The sequence below is a fragment of the Embiotoca jacksoni genome, unplaced genomic scaffold, assembly GCF_022577435.1.
Source record: "Embiotoca jacksoni isolate LCO1_2020_lvr unplaced genomic scaffold, fEmbJac1.0.p SCAF_5, whole genome shotgun sequence".
Taxonomy (NCBI): domain Eukaryota; kingdom Metazoa; phylum Chordata; class Actinopteri; family Embiotocidae; genus Embiotoca; species Embiotoca jacksoni.
This window is the reverse complement of record NW_027185403.1, coordinates 8,861,039-8,880,341: the sequence shown is the minus strand read 5'-3', so window position 1 is coordinate 8,880,341 and position 19,303 is coordinate 8,861,039. Positions and strand designations below refer to the sequence as shown.

Sequence of the window (19,303 nt, the reverse complement as noted above, 5' to 3'; positions counted from 1 at the left end):
TAATAGAGATACAATTTTCTTTTTTGCAGTATTAGCAACAGTTCAATCAAACCTTGGGCATCTTGAAGTTGAGCTTCATGGTGTTTTGATTAACTTGAGGAGATTCGCATTTAATTGGAGGAGATACGGTTGGTTTCAGTGGCTTCTGGGCAATAAAGGCTTTCCCTGGGGGATTTCTGACTTATCACTTCCTGTTTGTTGTCACACGTGTCAAACTGTGTCGATCAAGACGGCAGAGAGTGAAACTGACGCCCAGCGGGAGAGCGCACTGGGCGGGCAAGGCAATGCAGGGACCAGGGCGCTTAAATCTTTTATCTGAAGAATGGCCGCTTTGACGATAACAGAGTTGGCGTATCCCCAATAGCTCCTCAACCACATTCCCCAGGAAAACGTTGTTTGCATCGCTCAAAAAGAATTTAGAGGGACTCTGTACTCTACAGACAGTTTCCGCTGCGTGCAATCACAGCAGGACCAGCGCTGGAGTCGATGCGCTCTGGCAGAAAGCACCCAGCCTCCTCATCTCTTGGGTCAGACAGCAGTCAGTACTCTTCTCCATGCCTCCAAGCTTCAGCTACCGGCTCCCATCTGTGGAATCTCTCGCAATGAAACCGCTATAATCCGTTCTGTCTTTTTCTTCTTTTTTTTTTTTTTTTCACACTTTTACTTTCTACAAAACCGAGCGCAGAAAACAAGAAAACGGGAGAAACACTCTTCGTCTGCAAGTTTTCGTGTGTGTGTCGCACTGGCGGGGAGGAAGCGATGGCAGCCTCGGTGAAAGCAGCGCTGGCTCTTCTGGTTCTCACCGTGGCAAGTGAGTAATCCTTTCAAATCCTCCTGGTGCTGGACGGGACGGTTATGGGGGGGCTTTTACTTTACGCGTATGGGGGCTTTAATCACTCGGTCTTGGGCTGTCTATTGTAAAATGACATACTCTGTCTTACCATCAAACATGACAATTAGATGGATAGGTCTGGTATGTCATTTATTTTGTTGCAAAAAAAACAGCAATAGGTCTACTTCTCTTGTAGGAAAAAAAAAATCAACAATGCTCTCTGCTCCTATTTATTTTTAAGCCATACTTTTACCTTACAGACAACATACCGGAAAGCAGGCCAGTGGGGATAAGTAGCGTTTCCGTGCGTCAGACAGTTCAGCACGTGATCTTTCAGCACGCCTCAATTAACTAACTTGCTCTCCTTTACACAGCAAACCCACGAAGTCAGAATTAAATTAGCTTTATTCATGAGCATGGGTGTGAAATTTGAGAAATGTACGTTTCTTCTGCACACATTTCTTTATGTTGATTAAGTCCCTGCCAGATATTAAAACAACAAATTTGGCTTTGTGCTCTTCTCATGACTTCTCATGAGCAGCTGGACGGTGTGGTTCTAATTACAGACTCAATTAGGGCTTTTAATTTACATGTAATCTCATCATGGTATTCTGTGGCCCATAGTGTGCCGGATTTAAATGAACTGTCCTCAGAGCCTTTAACATACTGCACATCGATCAGATGATGTACTTGAGATGGTTATTATCGAATGAAGAAACGTGTGAGGTGCTGTCTTTGGTCCTGAATTAGGTGGGAGGGGGATCCCTGTCCAGGAGCTGTCCACGGTGCTGAAATGGGATCTCTTTGCAGCTTTTAAGAAGGCCAACAGTATGCTCAGTATTGTGTTTGCTTCCCCAGACTCTTTGAGTGTTTGAATGGATGAATTCAATGGATGGAGGGATAGCAAGCACCAGCAAGAGCAAAGTAAACAGCTACTGTAGTAGAGTATATCAGTATAGGAAACAGATCACTCGTCTTATTTAGATCGAATGAATTTTGGGTATTCTAGTTAGCTAGCAAAGAAGATCACTAACCCCAAAAAACAACTTTGCAAAAGCACCCAATAGGCAATTAAATCATGATGGAATTTAATTGTACAAATGGACGTCATTATAACTAGTTCAGTATAGTTAAAATCACTGATTGGGGGTCTAATTTCATCCCTGAGACCATGAGCTGGGCAGGTTTTTACGGGAATAAAGGCATCCTCTGTGCAGATAGTGAAACTTTTAATTAATACTTTGAAATAGCTAAAGTTAGCTGGAGTTCTAATAAAAGCTTTAAGGTTAAAATGGCAGTCAGTTCAGAAGAAAGTCAATTTCATTTTAAGAGTATTTAATAAAACAAGTCACAAGTATCATTTTACTATCTGAAATCCAATTGGGTGATAACTGTGGCGCAGTTTTCTCTCTTTCTCTGTGCCATTTTCTGTCTGTCAGTCTGGTCCTGTACGCCACATTTTCTATCTCACTGTACATTTTAACTCTTTAGTTTTTTCCAAACTCTTAATGCTGTAACTTATCTGACGTATTCAGTTCTACATCACACATTCCTCTGTCTCCGGTGGTCCCTCTCAGTATCAGCTGCTTGCTGTAGTTAATGTGCTAGTGTGTGCAACAGCTACCCGATGAGATGCTTTGCTCATTAAATGCTCGCAATATGCCTGGGAGAGCAAGCAGGGTCAAACACTATCTGCATTGAGCATGTTGCACGAAACCCTCATACAACGCAGACTCGCCTTCTCTGTGGCCACAGGGTGAAACTTAATACATGGGTGGGCAGAAATATGCAGCGTTAAGTTTTGTCCCCGGGGTTATTTTAAAGTTGTTGTCTCTCATGAGTTTAAAAACTGCTTTCTCATAACTGCAGATGTGTGTCCGGTCAACAGGGCCCAGCATCAGTGAGTCAACACTTCATAGTAAACTATTAGTCACTGCGTTGGCACACTTGTTCGGATGCTGCTCTTTGAAGGAGAGAAGCAGGCAGATGAAGGAAGGGGATCACTGTGCTTTGCAGGCACAAGAGACTGCATCGGGTGGTGCAAACCTGAGCAGCGGTTTCATGTAAAAGTGACACTGACGGAGCTGAAAACATAGGAAAGCCACTTTCCCTTCATCCATTCCCTCTCTTGTGTCCTAAACATGCGCATGTTCCTGTCACTGTTTGGAAGAAAAGAGCAAAGCAGGACAGAAAGACACAAGGGAGAGGTTGTGACAGTAAAAGAACATTGCAGTAAGAGAATACGTGTTTTTTATCCTCTCAGACAGAAAGACTGTCCGTGATGAGAAAAAGTTTGGGGGTAAAACAAGCAACAGAAATCCCATGAGACAAGAAAAACACAAAAATCTCTCAGGCGTTAGATTCAATATGAGCAATGTGAAATGTCTTGTTGGAACTGGACCATGTGGCTGTGGATGCGTATGAATGGCACATGGGTGTCTTTTATAACAGGACTGATTTGGGCAGTGTACTGAGTAAAGCCAAAGACAGCTGAAGCCTAAATTGTTTTGGCCTAAGAAAGGCCACCCCAGATGGTAGCGCATTGAATAATTTACGACACTAAAAAGAAACCTACAGGATGCGGAATTTTGATGTTTTTTTTTTTCTTTCTCTATGTACTTTCGACTGATGACACAGCCTCTCCATCTGTATCACTCAAACACAGCAGCATGTCTGGATGAGGTATTTTGTGTGGTTCTACATGATCCGTGTGTTGTGATGGACGCTGTGTAGATTTTATCTGGGTGATAAAGACTGGGAGAATAATCTCCGATTGTGTTCGAGTCTCTGTGCATGTAAGATGATGGCATTTTTATTTTAGCGGCGATGAATTATTGAGGTGGCGGGAGTGCAGTGAGGCAGACAGAGGTGTGTGTGTGTGTGTGTGTGTGTGTGTGTGTGTGTGCGCGCGCATACATGTGTGATGAGACCTGCTGGTAGACTCCCTAACGCTTAATTCCTACTTACATTAAGCTCATACACATCTCATTTTAGCCTCATCTACCGTTTTAGCATGTACTATCAAGCCCAGAGCCTTACGTCACTCCACGCGATCTTTACTGCGCTTCTTCCAAATCTCCAATCCTTTTCAGTGGTCACATGAAGTTGATTGTCTTTCACAGTTTATAAATTTTTTGTGCCTGGTTTATTTTTATACTGTCCCCTTTACATTTTTAAGGCACTGTGACATCTCTTATTTCTCTCGGGTAGAAATCAGAGAGCAGCCTGGGCAAAGCAAAGCCTGAAGCCACTACCGAAGGAGCCACACTGAAAGGTCAAACCACCATGAATGTGTGTATTTGAAATGTATCTATTTAGTCACTGAAGAACAATCCTTCACACAAGATTTTGTACAGAGCTCTTTTTCTATGCTGGTATTCATAGAAAGAAATCTAATTTATTCTTTGAAAAGCTTTCTGGATATCACTGATTGTTCTCTGCTACAAAAAATGTTCCCTACTGAAAAGTTCATGAACAATAAAGAAATGACCTATAATGATTAGAGATCAATTATGAGGAAAGGTTTTCCTGTCGCTGCTTAGCTATAACCTTCTCGGGTAAGTATTTGAACTTTCATTGCTTGTTTAACATCATCACCTGAGTTCCACACGCTTGTGTGACCACTGGTCCAGGTGCAACTGCGATTTCACCACGGACCCAAAACCTGAGCAGAGAGTGCACAACATGGAGCACAACTCCGCGAATGTCAAAGCAAACCCACTTGGTTGCGCTCCTGACGTGATGTGCCTTTTTCGGCCCTGGACAGAGACGTTCTGCTCGTCTTGGAAAAACAAATGCCACTAAAAACACCTCTGCTGGCTCATTGCTTCATTGCCGTAAGATTTCAAAAACATTTCAAGGGGCTCCATGGCTGATCTCCTGAGTTTGACCACAAAAACGTGTGCAACTCAGGTGTTAATGTTGATTGAGTGACGAAACTTAGAATACTTACAGAGGTTATAGCTACACCATGCCCTGTGCACGTCATGGTGCTGAGCTCTGTGCAACAGGAGCAGTCTCAGAACTTTTTCATCCGCCCTCGTACTACTGTCTCTCAAACTCAATTTTACACAAGGTCAGGTTTTAAGACTGGGACCACAGCAGATGTTATACAACTGTTTCACAAACTGTAAAGGTCCTCATGATAACTTATGTGTGAAATTGGTGGAATGGCCCTTAAAAAAAAATTTCAGTGGATCTTTTTGTTTCATTTTAACTGCATAGATACTAATAACCTACTAAACAGGTTTGCTGGCTTTCATGTGTTTGTATGTGTTGTGGGGTTTAACATCTCTTGCTTCCTGAGAGGGCTTTAATCCAATTAACCAAAGCACAATGACAAATAAAGCTGAAAAACCAACAATGAGCAAACCCAACAGGATTGATAGAAAGTGTGGTCTCACCTCCCAGGGAACCAAAATCTGAAAATCAGCTGCTTTTAATTCGAACAAGAAACCAGCAGTCTGCAGTCTTATTGAATGTAAACAATGAATTGTTACCAGGCTGTAATCCCATTAAACAAATTTATGAATCACTGTCATTTTTCCTGAATCATCACCATAATATGGCATGATCCTATTTCATTTATCAGATGATTACACTAATCTGGGAATTGTTTTGTCTATCATTCTAATGCTGCCATTCTTTATTGTGGTGTGTTTATGTGCGTCTATTGTCCTCTTCTCCTCGCATGTGTCTCTGTCTCCTCTCTGTCTAATCCTGACAGACAGAGCTTTCTGTCTCCAAGGACATTCACCCTCAGGGTTTAGTGTCGTGTCGCAGTTGCTCAGACGCTGGACACTTCACCCGTCTCCTCTTCAGATGAAGGCTTGTTGGAGGTTAATGCGGAGTGACTATGTGTAGAGTATACCTGTCCTTCCTGCACCTGCCTTTAAAGCTCAGCGCCTCTTACTTGATTTTGATCCTGACATGTCTCAGAGCACAGTGTCTTCTTGAGTAGATATTAATAAGACAGCTGGGTGCATGGGTATGCCGGTGAAAGTAAACTGCCAAAACAAAATTTTTTCACAGTTGTCCAAAGCTGCTAACTGCACAGCACTGAGATGTCTGGACACAAGTATATTGCTGATGTCAGTTCAGAAGTGTTTTATGTGTTCTGATGTGAATGCTTATAAGATACTGTATATACTGTGTCTTCTCTTGAAAATGGTTTGAATGTTTGGAGCTGACATTGAATAAGGAAATACAGCTGTCATATAGTAGTTGTCTCTGGGTTTGGATTGTGTCCGATTTCAAAACTTCGACTATTACAGGCAGTAGGAGGATGTACATCACTGCCAAAGCTGTTCAAGTCTTTTATGTGTCACTCCCCAATGTGTCTCAACCAGCAACTTCTTTTTTTTTTTTTTTTAAACTTACATCATATAATCGGATCACCTCCAAACTATGTATTGGTTTGAGGTGAACCTGTCTTGGTTGTCATGGTTCTGCCTTGAGCTTTCTGTGTTTCCTGTTTTACTTTGAAATCACTAACACCTTGTTTCGGTTTGTTTTACTTCCTGCCCTTTTGTTTTGTTTTTTCTTTCCCAACACCAGTTCTTGTGCTCACCCCTGTTTCATTAGCCAATTAGTGCTCTGTGTATCTAGTTCTGCCTTTACCGGTTTCAGCCGGTTTGTGTTTATCAGCATGAGTTCACAGCTTTACCACTGGGTTTCCTCATAGATGACTTTTGCCTGTTGCTGGTTTTGCTTGCTCCTTGAGATTTGGTTTGCATGTTTGCCTGCAGTTTGCAGGTAAAAGCTCCTTTTTGCTCGGTCTTCCTGCCTCTGTGTCGTGTGTTTGGGTCCTGTTTGCTGTGGAACTGTAACACTGGCCTGGCAAAGGTAGACCACTGTTTTCTCTGTGCACACTGTAGTCTGACAATGTCACAGATGACTCATCTCAAAACAGACGGCACTTCAAGTAGACTGCATCATAAGAGACTCGACGGTGTTGTTCTTCACCAAGACGTTAACACAAATCATATTAGTTGCTTTTCAAACACTCTGGTGTTTTGTTCTTGTTCTTAAGATAATTAATCATGAGCTTAAGATTCAGCTTCACACTTTAAGTAAGATGTTTCGTGAAGATAAAGGCTCATGATGCCTTTGGCTGAAATTCACACAATATTGACCTCTTATGTAATCCACCGCTTTCTTATCTTTCTTGTCACCTTCCAGTTTATACTGTCCTATATGCTGGAAAACCACAGCCAACAATCATGTCAAGCAAACGTAATTTATGAAACACAAACAGAGCTGCCACAAAAGCCTTCCAGAAACAAAGCAAAATAAAAATAGACGAGGCAAAACATTACAAAAAAACAGGTTTAAGACTAAACTGGAGGAAAAAAACTTAAAATGTAAAAGTGTTTGTGAAGAACTGTACCACAGAGTGCCTTGTTTGTTTGTATGGGAGAACAGGGGAAAAAGGTTATTCAGATTGCAGTCAAAAGACAACTTGGTAATGATAAATCCATTCTAATATTTGCATTTCTGAATATTCATCGTGTCAAAACAGCAGCAGATATTTATCCATAAAAATCCCCTACAAACAGGTTGTGGAAAGACTGTTAAAGTGGAGTTGTGCGGCTGAATGCTTCACAGTGTTAATGACGGAGATTGTGTTTTTGAATGAAAAAGCTTGGGACTCAGGAATGTTAAAATGTGTTTAAAATGTACTGAAGTCCAGCAGCGTCAGTGTTTTAAACCACTAACTATCACTGAAGTTCTCTGACCCAGTCAGACATCGTTCTGTGTAGATTACATGGGTGAAATCAGCCCTGCGGTCGCTCTCTCTCTGTTTGTAAATGTATTAAAATGCGACTCATTATTGTCATATGAACTGCATATTGCATGCACTGTTAACATGCAATATGTAGTATGCAGTGTATGGTTTAATGCCTGGGTAGGACGTTTGTAGGTCTAACGTGTGTGTGTGTGTTGGACTGTTACTAAATACAGTATTACATTTGATCTGTTTGTGAGATCAGACATGAATAGTGTGTGTGTGTGTGTGTGTGTGTGTTTCTGTTATTATTATTATTATTATTATTATTATTATTATTATTATGTGATTTCTCATTTTAACTTCAGTGAAAACCAAGAGGATGTCAGTGGTGGTCATGAAGCTGACTGAGAAGCTGGTTGGGACAATTCCTTTTTTTTAATTTTTTTTTTTATCAGGTTTTGTTTAATGTCTTCAAGAGCTTTGATTTCTTCTTTCAAGGCACTAAACCAGAATGTAATGTTTAAAATAAGTTAGATGCAAAATAAGGTCAATGAATGAACGGCTAAACAAAACCGTAGCTTCTTTTTTTCAACCACTTATTTATTTTGACAATAGAGCCACTTTAACCTCTCCACTCTCACTCAGCAGAGAAAAGAGAACTAAACTCTTTCAGGTATAATCGTTCACATCAGACTGTACAGCAATAAAAGTGAACTTAAGGTTGCAACACAACCAAAGCTATGAATGTCACCCTGGCTGTTTGTATTTACTCATCTTGGAGATCTCTCTTTACCATAATTGTTTAAGACACATATTATTCAATGCGAGGCCCCCTCAATGCTTCATAGGAGTGCATCATCTCAATACTCACTGCACTGACATGATCAAATTAGGAATGTTGGGGAATTTTTTTTTCTTTTTTTTTTTTTGACGCAGTTGTAGAGACTGCAATTTGATGTTTTTAGTGAAGCGTCCAACAGCATGAGATTACATAATGGCCTGAGGATATTTTAGCTTTGTGAAATAGAATAAATTGGAGAAGCTCCAATGAGGTTTCAACAGTATGCAGAGGAAATGTGAGATTTCTTGCTGTTTTATGTCATTACAATAAATCTTCTTCCATTTGATTTGAAATTACAGTTAAATTGTTGTCCGTTTATTATCAAGCATAATGAATGAAACTCATTTAAGCATAATATAGCCTACTGGAAAAATTGACATATTTTCTGGGTCTATTCTGAGAGAACGCAAAACCAGACTAGAAAATGTGTAGCTGAAATATTAATAAAAGTGTTAATATGGGATTCACTGACGGTCGTGTCTGAGATGTCACAGCTAAGGGAAATTCCCAAAACCTCTGACCCAGAATTACAACAAGTAAGGCTGACTTCAATGTTTTTTAAATCATACTATAATATGAATGTCAATAGCCCGTGTTTAACCAGGAGGATTAAAAATTATATTAAACTGACACTTGGAAAACTGAAAGCTTGCTGTTTTGGCTTAATGTTTTTTATTTATTTATGCATTTATGTTCTATTACTTCACTCTGATTTGTTTGAATTTTGTCTGATGTTTGCTGCACTTTGGTCAACTTCTGTTGGGTATATAAATATGCTACATGAATATGAACTGACTTCACTATATCTGTGCTTCTTGTGTGTGTGTGTGTGTGTGTGTGTGTGTGTGTGTGTGTGTGTGTGTGTGTGTGTGCGCGAAGCTGCCTTGTGTGCGGAGGTGGAGGAACGGCTGGTGAGTCACCTGTTGTCGCCGGAGCGCTACAACAAGCTGATCAGACCAGCTGTCAACAACAGCCAGCAGGTCACCATTTACATTCAGGTGTCCCTAGCCCAGCTGATCAACGTGGTAAGGAGACACACACACACACACACACACACACACACACACACACACACACACACACACACACACACCAATCCAATTATGTTGTTATCATGGAGCCATACTGCAGCTGACTAATTTAAAACGATTCGACAACACAGATGGTCATTGCTAATAAGACCACTGAGTTCAGCCACTACCTAAACACTGCGGCCATGTTCTCAGCCATTCACAAAACATCTGTCTGTCTGTGTTTCAGAACGAGAGGGAGCAGATAATGACGACCAACTGTTGGCTCACTCAGGTTTGTGTCCTCTCCTTCTGTATTCTTTTTGTGTTTTTTTGTGTGCATGTCTGTGTGTCAGGGCACATCAAAACACTGCCTGCATCAGTGGCACAACACGTGTCAGAGTTGTATTAGTCATTGACACAAATACACACAGACACACCGTCATGTGTTTAGATTTGTTGCGGTACAGCAGTTTGATAAAGAATACGCAAGATGATGCACTGGTGAGGTCAGCTCATGTTTATTTATGGTTTCTAAAAGCATGAATGTCATTTCTATGAGTTTTCACATTTGCATGTATTTGATTCCTGGATGACGCCATTAATGTGTGTGTTTGTGTGCACTTCTGCGTCAGGTATGGAATGACTACAGATTAATGTGGGATCCTGAAGAGTACGAGGGAATCAAGAAAATCCGACTCCCGTCACAACACATCTGGCTGCCAGACATTGTCCTCTATAACAAGTATGTCCATTTTGTAACAAACAAAATCTGTGTGTGTCTGTAAAACTGAGTGATGAAAGTAGGAACAGACGGAACGATTAAGAAACTTCACTGCAATAGTTACAAAAGCCCCATTTCCCTAAAAGGTTTGTCATTCTATCCTCTTATTCCATCTATCCTCTTATCGCTCCTTTTTTATCCCACTTGTCACCTGTTTTGAGGATAATGAAAATGTTTTTTTTAACGCTGTCTGGAGTGCCTGCAGACAGACTCGGGATAATGAGTGATCTTTTAGGGTTTGAGAGATTATGCATTTTGTATAGAACGAGAGATGGGGTGAGACTAAGATTAAAAATCTGCCGGAAAGATAAAAGAAACACAGCTACAGTAGACAGGGTTTAAAGTGTGAATATAATGTTAATGTTTTTTCTTTTCTTTTCTTTTCTTCAAGTGTTAACCCAGAAGGTCACCAGTTTTGGTGCATTTGGTCATACCTTTGACTGTCATCAATAGACTAATGAAAATATTGATTCACTAGTCCACTTGAAGTAAAACTACACTGTGCTCAGTTTGTAATAATTTTAACCAAAATCAGAACACCAGAAGCCATTTTATTTCAGCTGTGATTAAATTACCGTGAAGGGTTTTCTATGAGATTTATTCCTATAAATGCCTACATACATAGGATCAATACAATATGCGCACTGGATCCCATCATGGCCTTCACAATTCATGTGTCAACAGAAATCAATGATACCCTGCATTTGACCACATCCTTGTACATTATCGTGTGGTTTTACCTGCTGAGCAGGAATGTATAAGACATTGATATTTTCACTTTGTGTGCACATATAAGAATCATCTTGCAGCTTTACAAAATGGCTGCAGGGGAGGATCAATACACAAGAATCTTGATGCTGTAATCAGTCAAGGAGAAATTAGCCCGGCTGCCTTTATTGACTGGAGTGTTAGCTGAGTTAGCTTTTGAACCTCACCTCATCTGTCACCCATATACTGTAGGTCAACACCTGGGGTCTCCTTTCCATCTGCTAGTTTCTTGTATTAAGTTAACTGACATACAAATTGATAAATGTTTTTTGAGTTCTAGGTTTGCATTGATTTTATTTCGTGATCGGCTAATATGATAATCAGTGGACTGACATTGGCTTGAAGTGAACTGTTTGTGATATGCGAAAACTATTTGGTCATATAGGTTTGAAGTAAATAAAACAGAAATTTGAGATTGTTTGTAATGTATTTAATGTTGAAACTCTTTAAATCAAAGTCAAACCAGAATTTACACCAATTGGATATAGCCACTGCAGTTGTGGTTTACATGCATATCTGTCAAAACTCAAAAAAGCAAAGAAGTTATAAATTGTAAAACGTGGGATGCTTCACACGCAACTTCAATCCTGACAGCCCAGAAGATCTATACAATCACTGCATTTACTAGATTAACACCCAGGGTAATGTCACCAATTCAGTATCTGTCATAAAATAGAAATATGGTCACAATCTCCCCTCAGTTATGGTGTTAAAGGATACACAGAAAACAATAATAATCTTTTTACCCTATTAGCAATTTGTGTGAATTGTTGTTATGATTAACGTATTAGTTATTGAGTTATGGCCACAAACATGTTTTGTGAGGTCACAGTTACCAAAGTGCCAAATTTTAAGATATTCCCTCAAGGCCTTCCAGAGATGTTGCTTTCATGGGAATGGGACTGCCAGAAAAGATGGAAATTAGGTCATATTGACTTTGACCTCTGACTTTTGATCACCATAATCTATACAGTTCGTACGTGAGTCCAAGTGAAAATTTGTGCCAAATTTGAAGAAGGTCTCTCGAAGTGTTCCTGAGATATCGTGTTCATAAGAATGGGAGAAAAACGTCAGGTCACAGTGACCTTGACCTTTAACCTTTACTGCTCTGGAGCTCTCAGTCATACTGTATGATTTTCTTCATCAGGTGGAGTTTAAATAATTCATTTTGTGAATTTTAGGCACGAGAAGCCCTAAAGTGATTGGAAAAAAATTAAACTTGAATGAACAGTTCAATGCGACTTGGTTGTGTGATTGTTTTCTCAACTACTGTGTCCAAAGCCAAGAATGGACTTGTAACCTGAGATTGAGATCGCCTGACAGGCTCACCATCGTTTGGATTTGTAGCTTTTGTGTTTTGGTCAGCAGAGTTTCCCCACCACTTGCAGGGCTTGTAGGCATTAAACTTTTACGAACACAGATTGCTGGTCAGCCAAAGAACACATGAAGTGCATAATGGCTTAGGAGGCAAAACGATAGTAGACGATCAGCACCACTTCAGGTGACTTCAGGTTGAGATCTCTGACTAAGTCTGAGACCAGAGGTTGCAGTAAACAGGTGGGGCCTCTGCATTTTTAATTAGTCTGCACATACACAGCAGCCCCAAAGCATTAGAGGCCAAGTGTGATTGTTGGATTCCTGATCTACTTTATAATTGATAGGCCACTTATTTATAATGCATCATCTGCAGCCTTGGTGAGATGAAAAAAAAAGTTGTTCTCAGCAGATTTGAGGTCTTGGGGTAGTTGTGGTCATGTTGCTGGCATGCTGCAGGCCAAGCTGTTCCCCAGAGATGATAAACGCATCCTTTGGTCTTCAAACTGTTGTTTGTGTCACCCCTGCAGACACACGGTAACTGTATTGAAGGACTTTACTAGTCATTATATGGACTGAAACAATCAGCCAGTCAGAGCCATTGCTGTGGAGAGGTGAGTCTCAGTGAATTAGAAACGTGGCTCCCCACCATGGAAACTCAATTGTTAGATATAACTGTAGTTAACCGTCCTCCAGTAGCCACTGTAAGCTGACCCATAATAGCTACACTCCCCCACCCCAGTTGCTGGATGACTGTCCAAAGTAAGAAAGCCATGATTCACCACCAAACAGTTCAAGTTTAAAACAGGTTAGCCTGCTCAGAAACCAACTGAGTCGCACCTGAACTAAATTTATCTGATGCTTTAGCCAACACGCAGCCAACAGATAACATCTCTCAAAGAAGTTATCATTATTATTTCAATAACTTTAGCCAAATGGTTGCTCACCTGTCCAGTGGACCACATGCGAGGTCTGCGTCCCATTTTTGTCCTAGTTTTTTGTGAAGCTCTCTGACATAGAAATGTCTTGGAATTAGCTTCATTTCAGCTCTCTTCTCGTCCCATAATCTTCTTGGCCACTTGGTTCACCCATCTGTTTGTGCTTTAACAGGGATAGCTTCTGTGACAGAAAGCATGGAAAATGGAAAAAAAAAAAATTGAAAATTGTGCTCCATGATGAGTGAGCAATACAAACAATAGTACTATAGAGAAGCTAGCTAACGTTAGCTATTTCGTCGAGTCCTTTCCTTTCTCTATGACATATTATCTGGTCTTTCCTGTTTCCCAGGAAGTTAAAGCAAGTTTTAGCAAGCTCAGATTCCTTGAAAAGTCACTCAAAGAATGGACGATTTTCCATCAAATCTAACTGTATAAATGTGCAGCACAATATAATTTTTGTGACTGAGATATACTGTACGCTTTGCCATGATCCTTCCAGTAATCAGTCTTTCTTTCAGTGCTTTACTCTCTGCTTTCTCTTCATTTCCTACCTTTTCCTCAGTGCTGATGGGACCTATGAAGTCTCATTCTACTCAAACGCTGTGGTCTCCAACAATGGTGAGGTGGCCTGGCTCCCACCGGCTATCTACAAGTCGGCCTGCAAAATTGAAGTCCGTGATTTCCCCTTTGACCAGCAGAACTGCACACTCAAGTTTCGTTCCTGGACCTACGACCACACAGAGATTGATCTCATTCTTCTCAGTGATTTTGCGTCACGTGATGACTTCAAACCCAGTGGTGAGTGGGATATTGTTTCACTGCCTGGACGCAAGAATGAAGATCCTAACGATATCAGATACCTGGATATTACCTATGACTTTATCATCAAGAGAAAACCTCTGTTCTACACCATCAACCTGATTATTCCTTGCATCCTGATCACATCATTAGCTATTCTGGTATTCTACCTCCCATCAGACTGTGGCGAGAAGATGACTCTTTGTATCTCTGTCCTCCTGGCCCTTACTGTGTTTTTACTCCTTATCTCAAAGATTGTGCCACCCACGTCTTTAGCAGTGCCTCTGATTGGGAAGTACCTTATGTTTTCGATGGTGCTGGTCACCTTCTCCATCGTCACCAGCGTTTGTGTGCTCAACGTGCACCATCGGTCTCCCAGCACGCACACCATGCCTCCCTGGGTCAAACGTGTCTTCCTGTATAGGCTCCCCTCTTTCCTCTTCATGCGGAGACCCGGTAGCTCCAACATCCGAGAAAGGTTCCGGAAAAAACACCAGAAGCAAAAGTACTCTGACCAGAAGCTGTGTGGAGCCGAGAGTGGGACTGCTGCGGGGATGAGAGATTCCTCTTCATCCTTCTTTGTCAATGAGGAGTCAGCCAAACGCTACGGCTGGAAGATCAGTGACTCGTCAGAGAACACAGAGTTCAGGAAGAGAATGACGCTAAAGTGCAACATTGATGTGGAGGATGCAGTAGATGGAGTTCGCTACATTGCTGAGAAGATGAAGAGTGAGGATGATGATGAGGGGGTAGGTGTTTGCAATACAAAGCTAAATTCCTATATCATGATATATGAGGGGCAATTAATACGTTTAGAGACTCCTCCTGTTGTGTGCAAGCTGAGTGCACTGCTGTGACGATGTCACAAAGGAGTTGAGCAGAGGGCGCACATTAAATTCTGGCAAGTACGAGTGATGGTGAACTGCAATTGTGTTGTTTGCGCATTTTCAACACGCTGTGAGTGGGCTTGTTGTCATATTAGGGAGAACCAAAGTGCCATCGTGCCACGGCTCAGGTCGTTTACACCGAATGTTTTCTCTCAGAAGCCTCAGAGCATCACAGTGGTACTCAGTGTTGACACTCTGACCCTGGATGGCGAATTTATAGTGCCCAACCCCATGCATGTCAAAGAAAATGACTTCTGAACAGACTTTGGCCAGCTCATTGCTTTATTGCTGTAGGCTTTCTGAGTCATTTCAAGGGTTTCGTTTGCCAATTTTGACACAAAATGTGATGTGCACTGTTTGCTCAAGTTCATAGGAGCATCGCAAATGTACACGTACCAGTAGTCAGAAAAATGTGTGTAACTTTGTTCGCACGTAACAGGAACAGTTCCTGAACTTTTTGATCCACCCTCCTGTATGCCCACCTGCTTTTTTTTTTTATAGTTATTTTTTTTCATTCTTACATAGGTTGTATTTACTTATTTCTAGATTTTTACCAAATTTTTGGGAGTGTAGCAACCTTAAGAATATGATGTTTAGCCATAGTAGCCATGTGGCTCTATGAATGGCAATGTTGGACTGTCGGTCAGTCCATCGCTTTGGTCCTGACTAAAATATCTCAACAGGTATCGGAAGAATCTACATGAGATTTTATACAGAGTGTGACATCTTCTTAGATTGATGATCCTCTGACCAGTTTGCCCAAAACAGTTTGTCCAAATACCTGCAAAAGATTTGGCATTCCCATCAGCCTCCTGTGTACTTTGTGTTCAACCACCAAATGTGACGATGAACATGGTAACCTGTTGGCATTCAGGTCTCAGGGAGATTGTTCTATCAGTATACTAGAAATACTGTACACTTCTACTTACTTTAGAACTGCAAGGACACAGTCTGAACTGTCTGTTTGGTCTCTTCAGGTTTTTATAGGCTGAGCCAATAAATTAAGTATGTTATTGATGAATTACTTTTTGTAATCTGGACTTTGTTATTGTGATATTCTTTAGGATATATGTTTTTACATATGATTTGATGCCAGATGTATTTTTATTTATATTTAATTCAGGGATTTAAAAAAAAAAAATTTGTACCACTTTATATTGTTATTATGTCAGATTTATTTTAGCCAATAAATAATTAACAATGAATATTAAAATAAAACAAATGATTAAATCAAAGAAAAGGTAATACGTTTAATTATTTACATCAGTTCAGTTCAGGACTATAAGCAATACAGCAGCAAAATTTAACATCAAACTTCTCTTTTTTTTCTGCAGATCATTGAAGACTGGAAATACGTGGCAATGGTGATTGATCGTCTTTTCCTGTGGATCTTTGTGTGCGTGTGTGTGGTCGGGACTTTGGGCCTCTTCATGCAGCCTCTGTTCCAGAATTACAACACCCCCATTATTGATGACATGGAGCATAACTGAAATCTAAAGCCTGAACTTTGATCTCAACATGACCCAGAAATGATCTTCCCCCCAGAAACAGAGGTTTGATAACAATTTAACACACACATTCACACGTCCGGCTCTCACTACACTCTGACTGGGAAATGACAATGATGCACTTTAGCCCTCTTCTGCCACCTGCCCCCCTTCCATCTTCTGCCCCGCTTCAGCCTCCACGAGTCTTGACACCCTCTGCTCCAAATCATTTACAGAGAAGCTGGCATCTATTTTTCCAGTTAACCCCCAGGTTAGCCAAGCTTATTTGGAAGAGAAAAAAATGGAAACACAAAATTTATAACCCAAAAAGTTTTTCATCAATCACAGTGCTTACTACTTAATAAACAATCAAGTAAACTAGCCAAAACAAGACACCTACCTTTCAGCCTTGATGCTCTCACTTACAGGTCAACATAGAACTACAGCTCTCCAAGGTTTGATATGTAGCAGTAATTTAAAAATAACCCCTTTACCAGAAATGCTCAGACCCTTATCGTTGTTCATTAAGGTTTACCTGGCCAACAGCAACTCAGGACTGGATTTTTTTTCCTGTTCAGAATGGAACTTGGTTTTGCTCTTAATTCTTCTGCTTTACGTCTAAATCCAATTCAAATGGCTCAAACGGAAAATAATTGGTGCTAGCATGCATACAAGGCACTTTTGGTTGTTGTTTTACGTTCTTTTTTGTTGATTCAAAGCCCAAAGATGAACAAAGCCACAGACTCTTACAAACAGACACATTTTGCAGATATGGGCCTCACACCGCCAACATGCCCCTAAAGAGAAGATGAATAACTTCTGTGTAGATACTCAGAAGAAGATCCATCCCTATGTATCCTTTTGTTAACAGCACACATACTGTATGAATTTATAATCTTTGCCTTGAAAATGAGACCGAGAGGGGACACAGAACATCTGACTGCTGGACTGATCAAATACAGCAATAACTTGTGGGTGTGTGGGACGGGATGCCCAGCCTGTTTTTATGCTCACACAACTCACTGCACATATTTAATAAGACTGATCAAATCAATGACAAACTGCTGTTGTAATGTTTAAAAGCCGTTTATTTTTTTTAAATGAAAGAGGGACTTTACAATATTGCAAAAAAAAAAAAAATACTTCAAACCAATGACCATAAGGCTGTTGCTATTCACCGTGTTTTTTTTTTTTTAAAGGTACAGTATGCTGGTTTTGTCGAAGGTTGTTTTTCAGCATCCATCCAGTTTGTCAACATCCATCACGTAGAAAACCACCAGCAATAATATTGTACAGTATTTTATACACACTGACCTGGAACAACTTAACCAAACCGCCTCTCTTCACTTGCATTATCTTCCATCATGATGTATGCTTTATTATCGCAGTCAGAGACATTACTTGAATCCACGTCCAGTAATTATCTCTAAGAGGTATTAAAACTTGTCACTGTCATAACGCACTAGTCTGTCACTGCTGCCAATGTTAGACAGGGAGAAGGTGTACTGTACTAATCCAGCTGTATTGATTTCTTTCATCTTTATTTTCTCTGTGGATGGTACAATGAAACATGCTTTTTATTTTGCCTTCCCACTGGCCAGTCATGTTGCGTGACTTGTTGAGTTTTGTTTTACAGGAAAGTACTGTGATGGGACCTGATGTCTTGCTAAATGGATCAATAAAGGGAAATGAAAGCAACAAGCGGTCCTGATGAATCAACTTTATAAACATGCACCAGTTTCTATTAACTTCTTTTTGAGCTATTTCACCCTCGCTCACCGTCTCTGCACCCACGCGTTCTTTTTTTGGTGTGAAGGTAACAGGATAATTGAGTATTACCATGTTAAAGTAAAAAAAAATCAACCCCATTTTAAATAAAGTTAGGACACTGTTTAAAATGTAAATAACAACAGAATGTGATTATGCGCAAATCATGTAAACCCATATTTATTGAAAATAGACCAAAGACAACATATTAAATGTTGAAACTGACAAATTGTATTGTTTGATGAAAAATATATGCTTATTTTGAATTTGATGCCAGCAACACGTTTGAAAAGAAATTGGAACAGGGCAAAAAAGACTGGAAGAAAATGCATAAAGCTAAAAATTACACCTGTTTAAATAATGGCCACCGTGTTCTGCGGGCTAAAGAGGAGAGGAACCACCCAGATTGTTATCAACGCAGTTTAAAAACAAGCATCTTTGATGGTAGGAGGGTGCAGGCACGGAACAATACAGGTTTTGGAGCAACATATACTGCCAACCAGACAATGTCTTTTTCAGGGAAGGTCTTGCTTATTTCAGCAAACAATACCAAAACAAATTTTTTGAAACATGGTGCTGGCATCAAATTTAAAATGAGCATATATTTTTCATAAAACAATAAAAGTTTAACATTTCATGTTGTTTTTGTTCTATTTTCAATTAATTGGGTTTTGAAGATTTGCAAATCATGACAGTCTGTTTTCATACAAAATGTTCACAGGGTCTCAGATTTTTTTTGGAAACGCGGTTGTAGTTGTGAATAGAGATTTCTGTGTATGTGAGTGTGTGAGAACTGTTCTGTTTAAGGGGGTGAATATTAGTCTGCTGACTGCAGATTCATTAGACAGTCTTTTATCCTCAGGGCTTGCAACCTCACCTTCTGTTAGCTTAAGATGGCAGTAGGTATGACTGCTGCAGAGACAGCCTGTGAATAAACACACACGCCCACAATTTTAAATCTGGAAAATCTGTGTTATGATGCTTACCCCTCTCTTTATCCCATAGCAGCTGCTTCCTGCAACATGGTGTAGAACTTAAAAAGAGGTGGCAGCATCAGATAGAGCTGGCTATTTGTTGGTTCCATGCCACAGATAATCACATTACACACTATCTAAGTTTTGAGTTAAAGTTGGCCGTTTCTTCACAG

At 40.3% G+C, this 19,303-nt stretch overlaps 1 protein-coding gene across 1 annotated transcript; it reads left to right on the top strand.

Annotated features, from left to right (window-relative positions):
• The first annotated feature begins 347 nt into the window (after positions 1-347).
• Positions 348-18,072, top strand: LOC138211651 (neuronal acetylcholine receptor subunit beta-2-like). The gene is made up of 6 exons (XM_069171632.1): positions 348-811; positions 9,283-9,428; positions 9,664-9,708; positions 10,049-10,158; positions 13,780-14,764; positions 16,237-18,072. Exons 1-6 carry the CDS (start codon positions 760-762, stop codon positions 16,390-16,392), a joined length of 1,494 nt encoding a protein of 497 aa, XP_069027733.1. The 5' UTR covers positions 348-759; the 3' UTR covers positions 16,393-18,072.
• Positions 18,073-19,303: the final 1,231 nt, after the last annotated feature.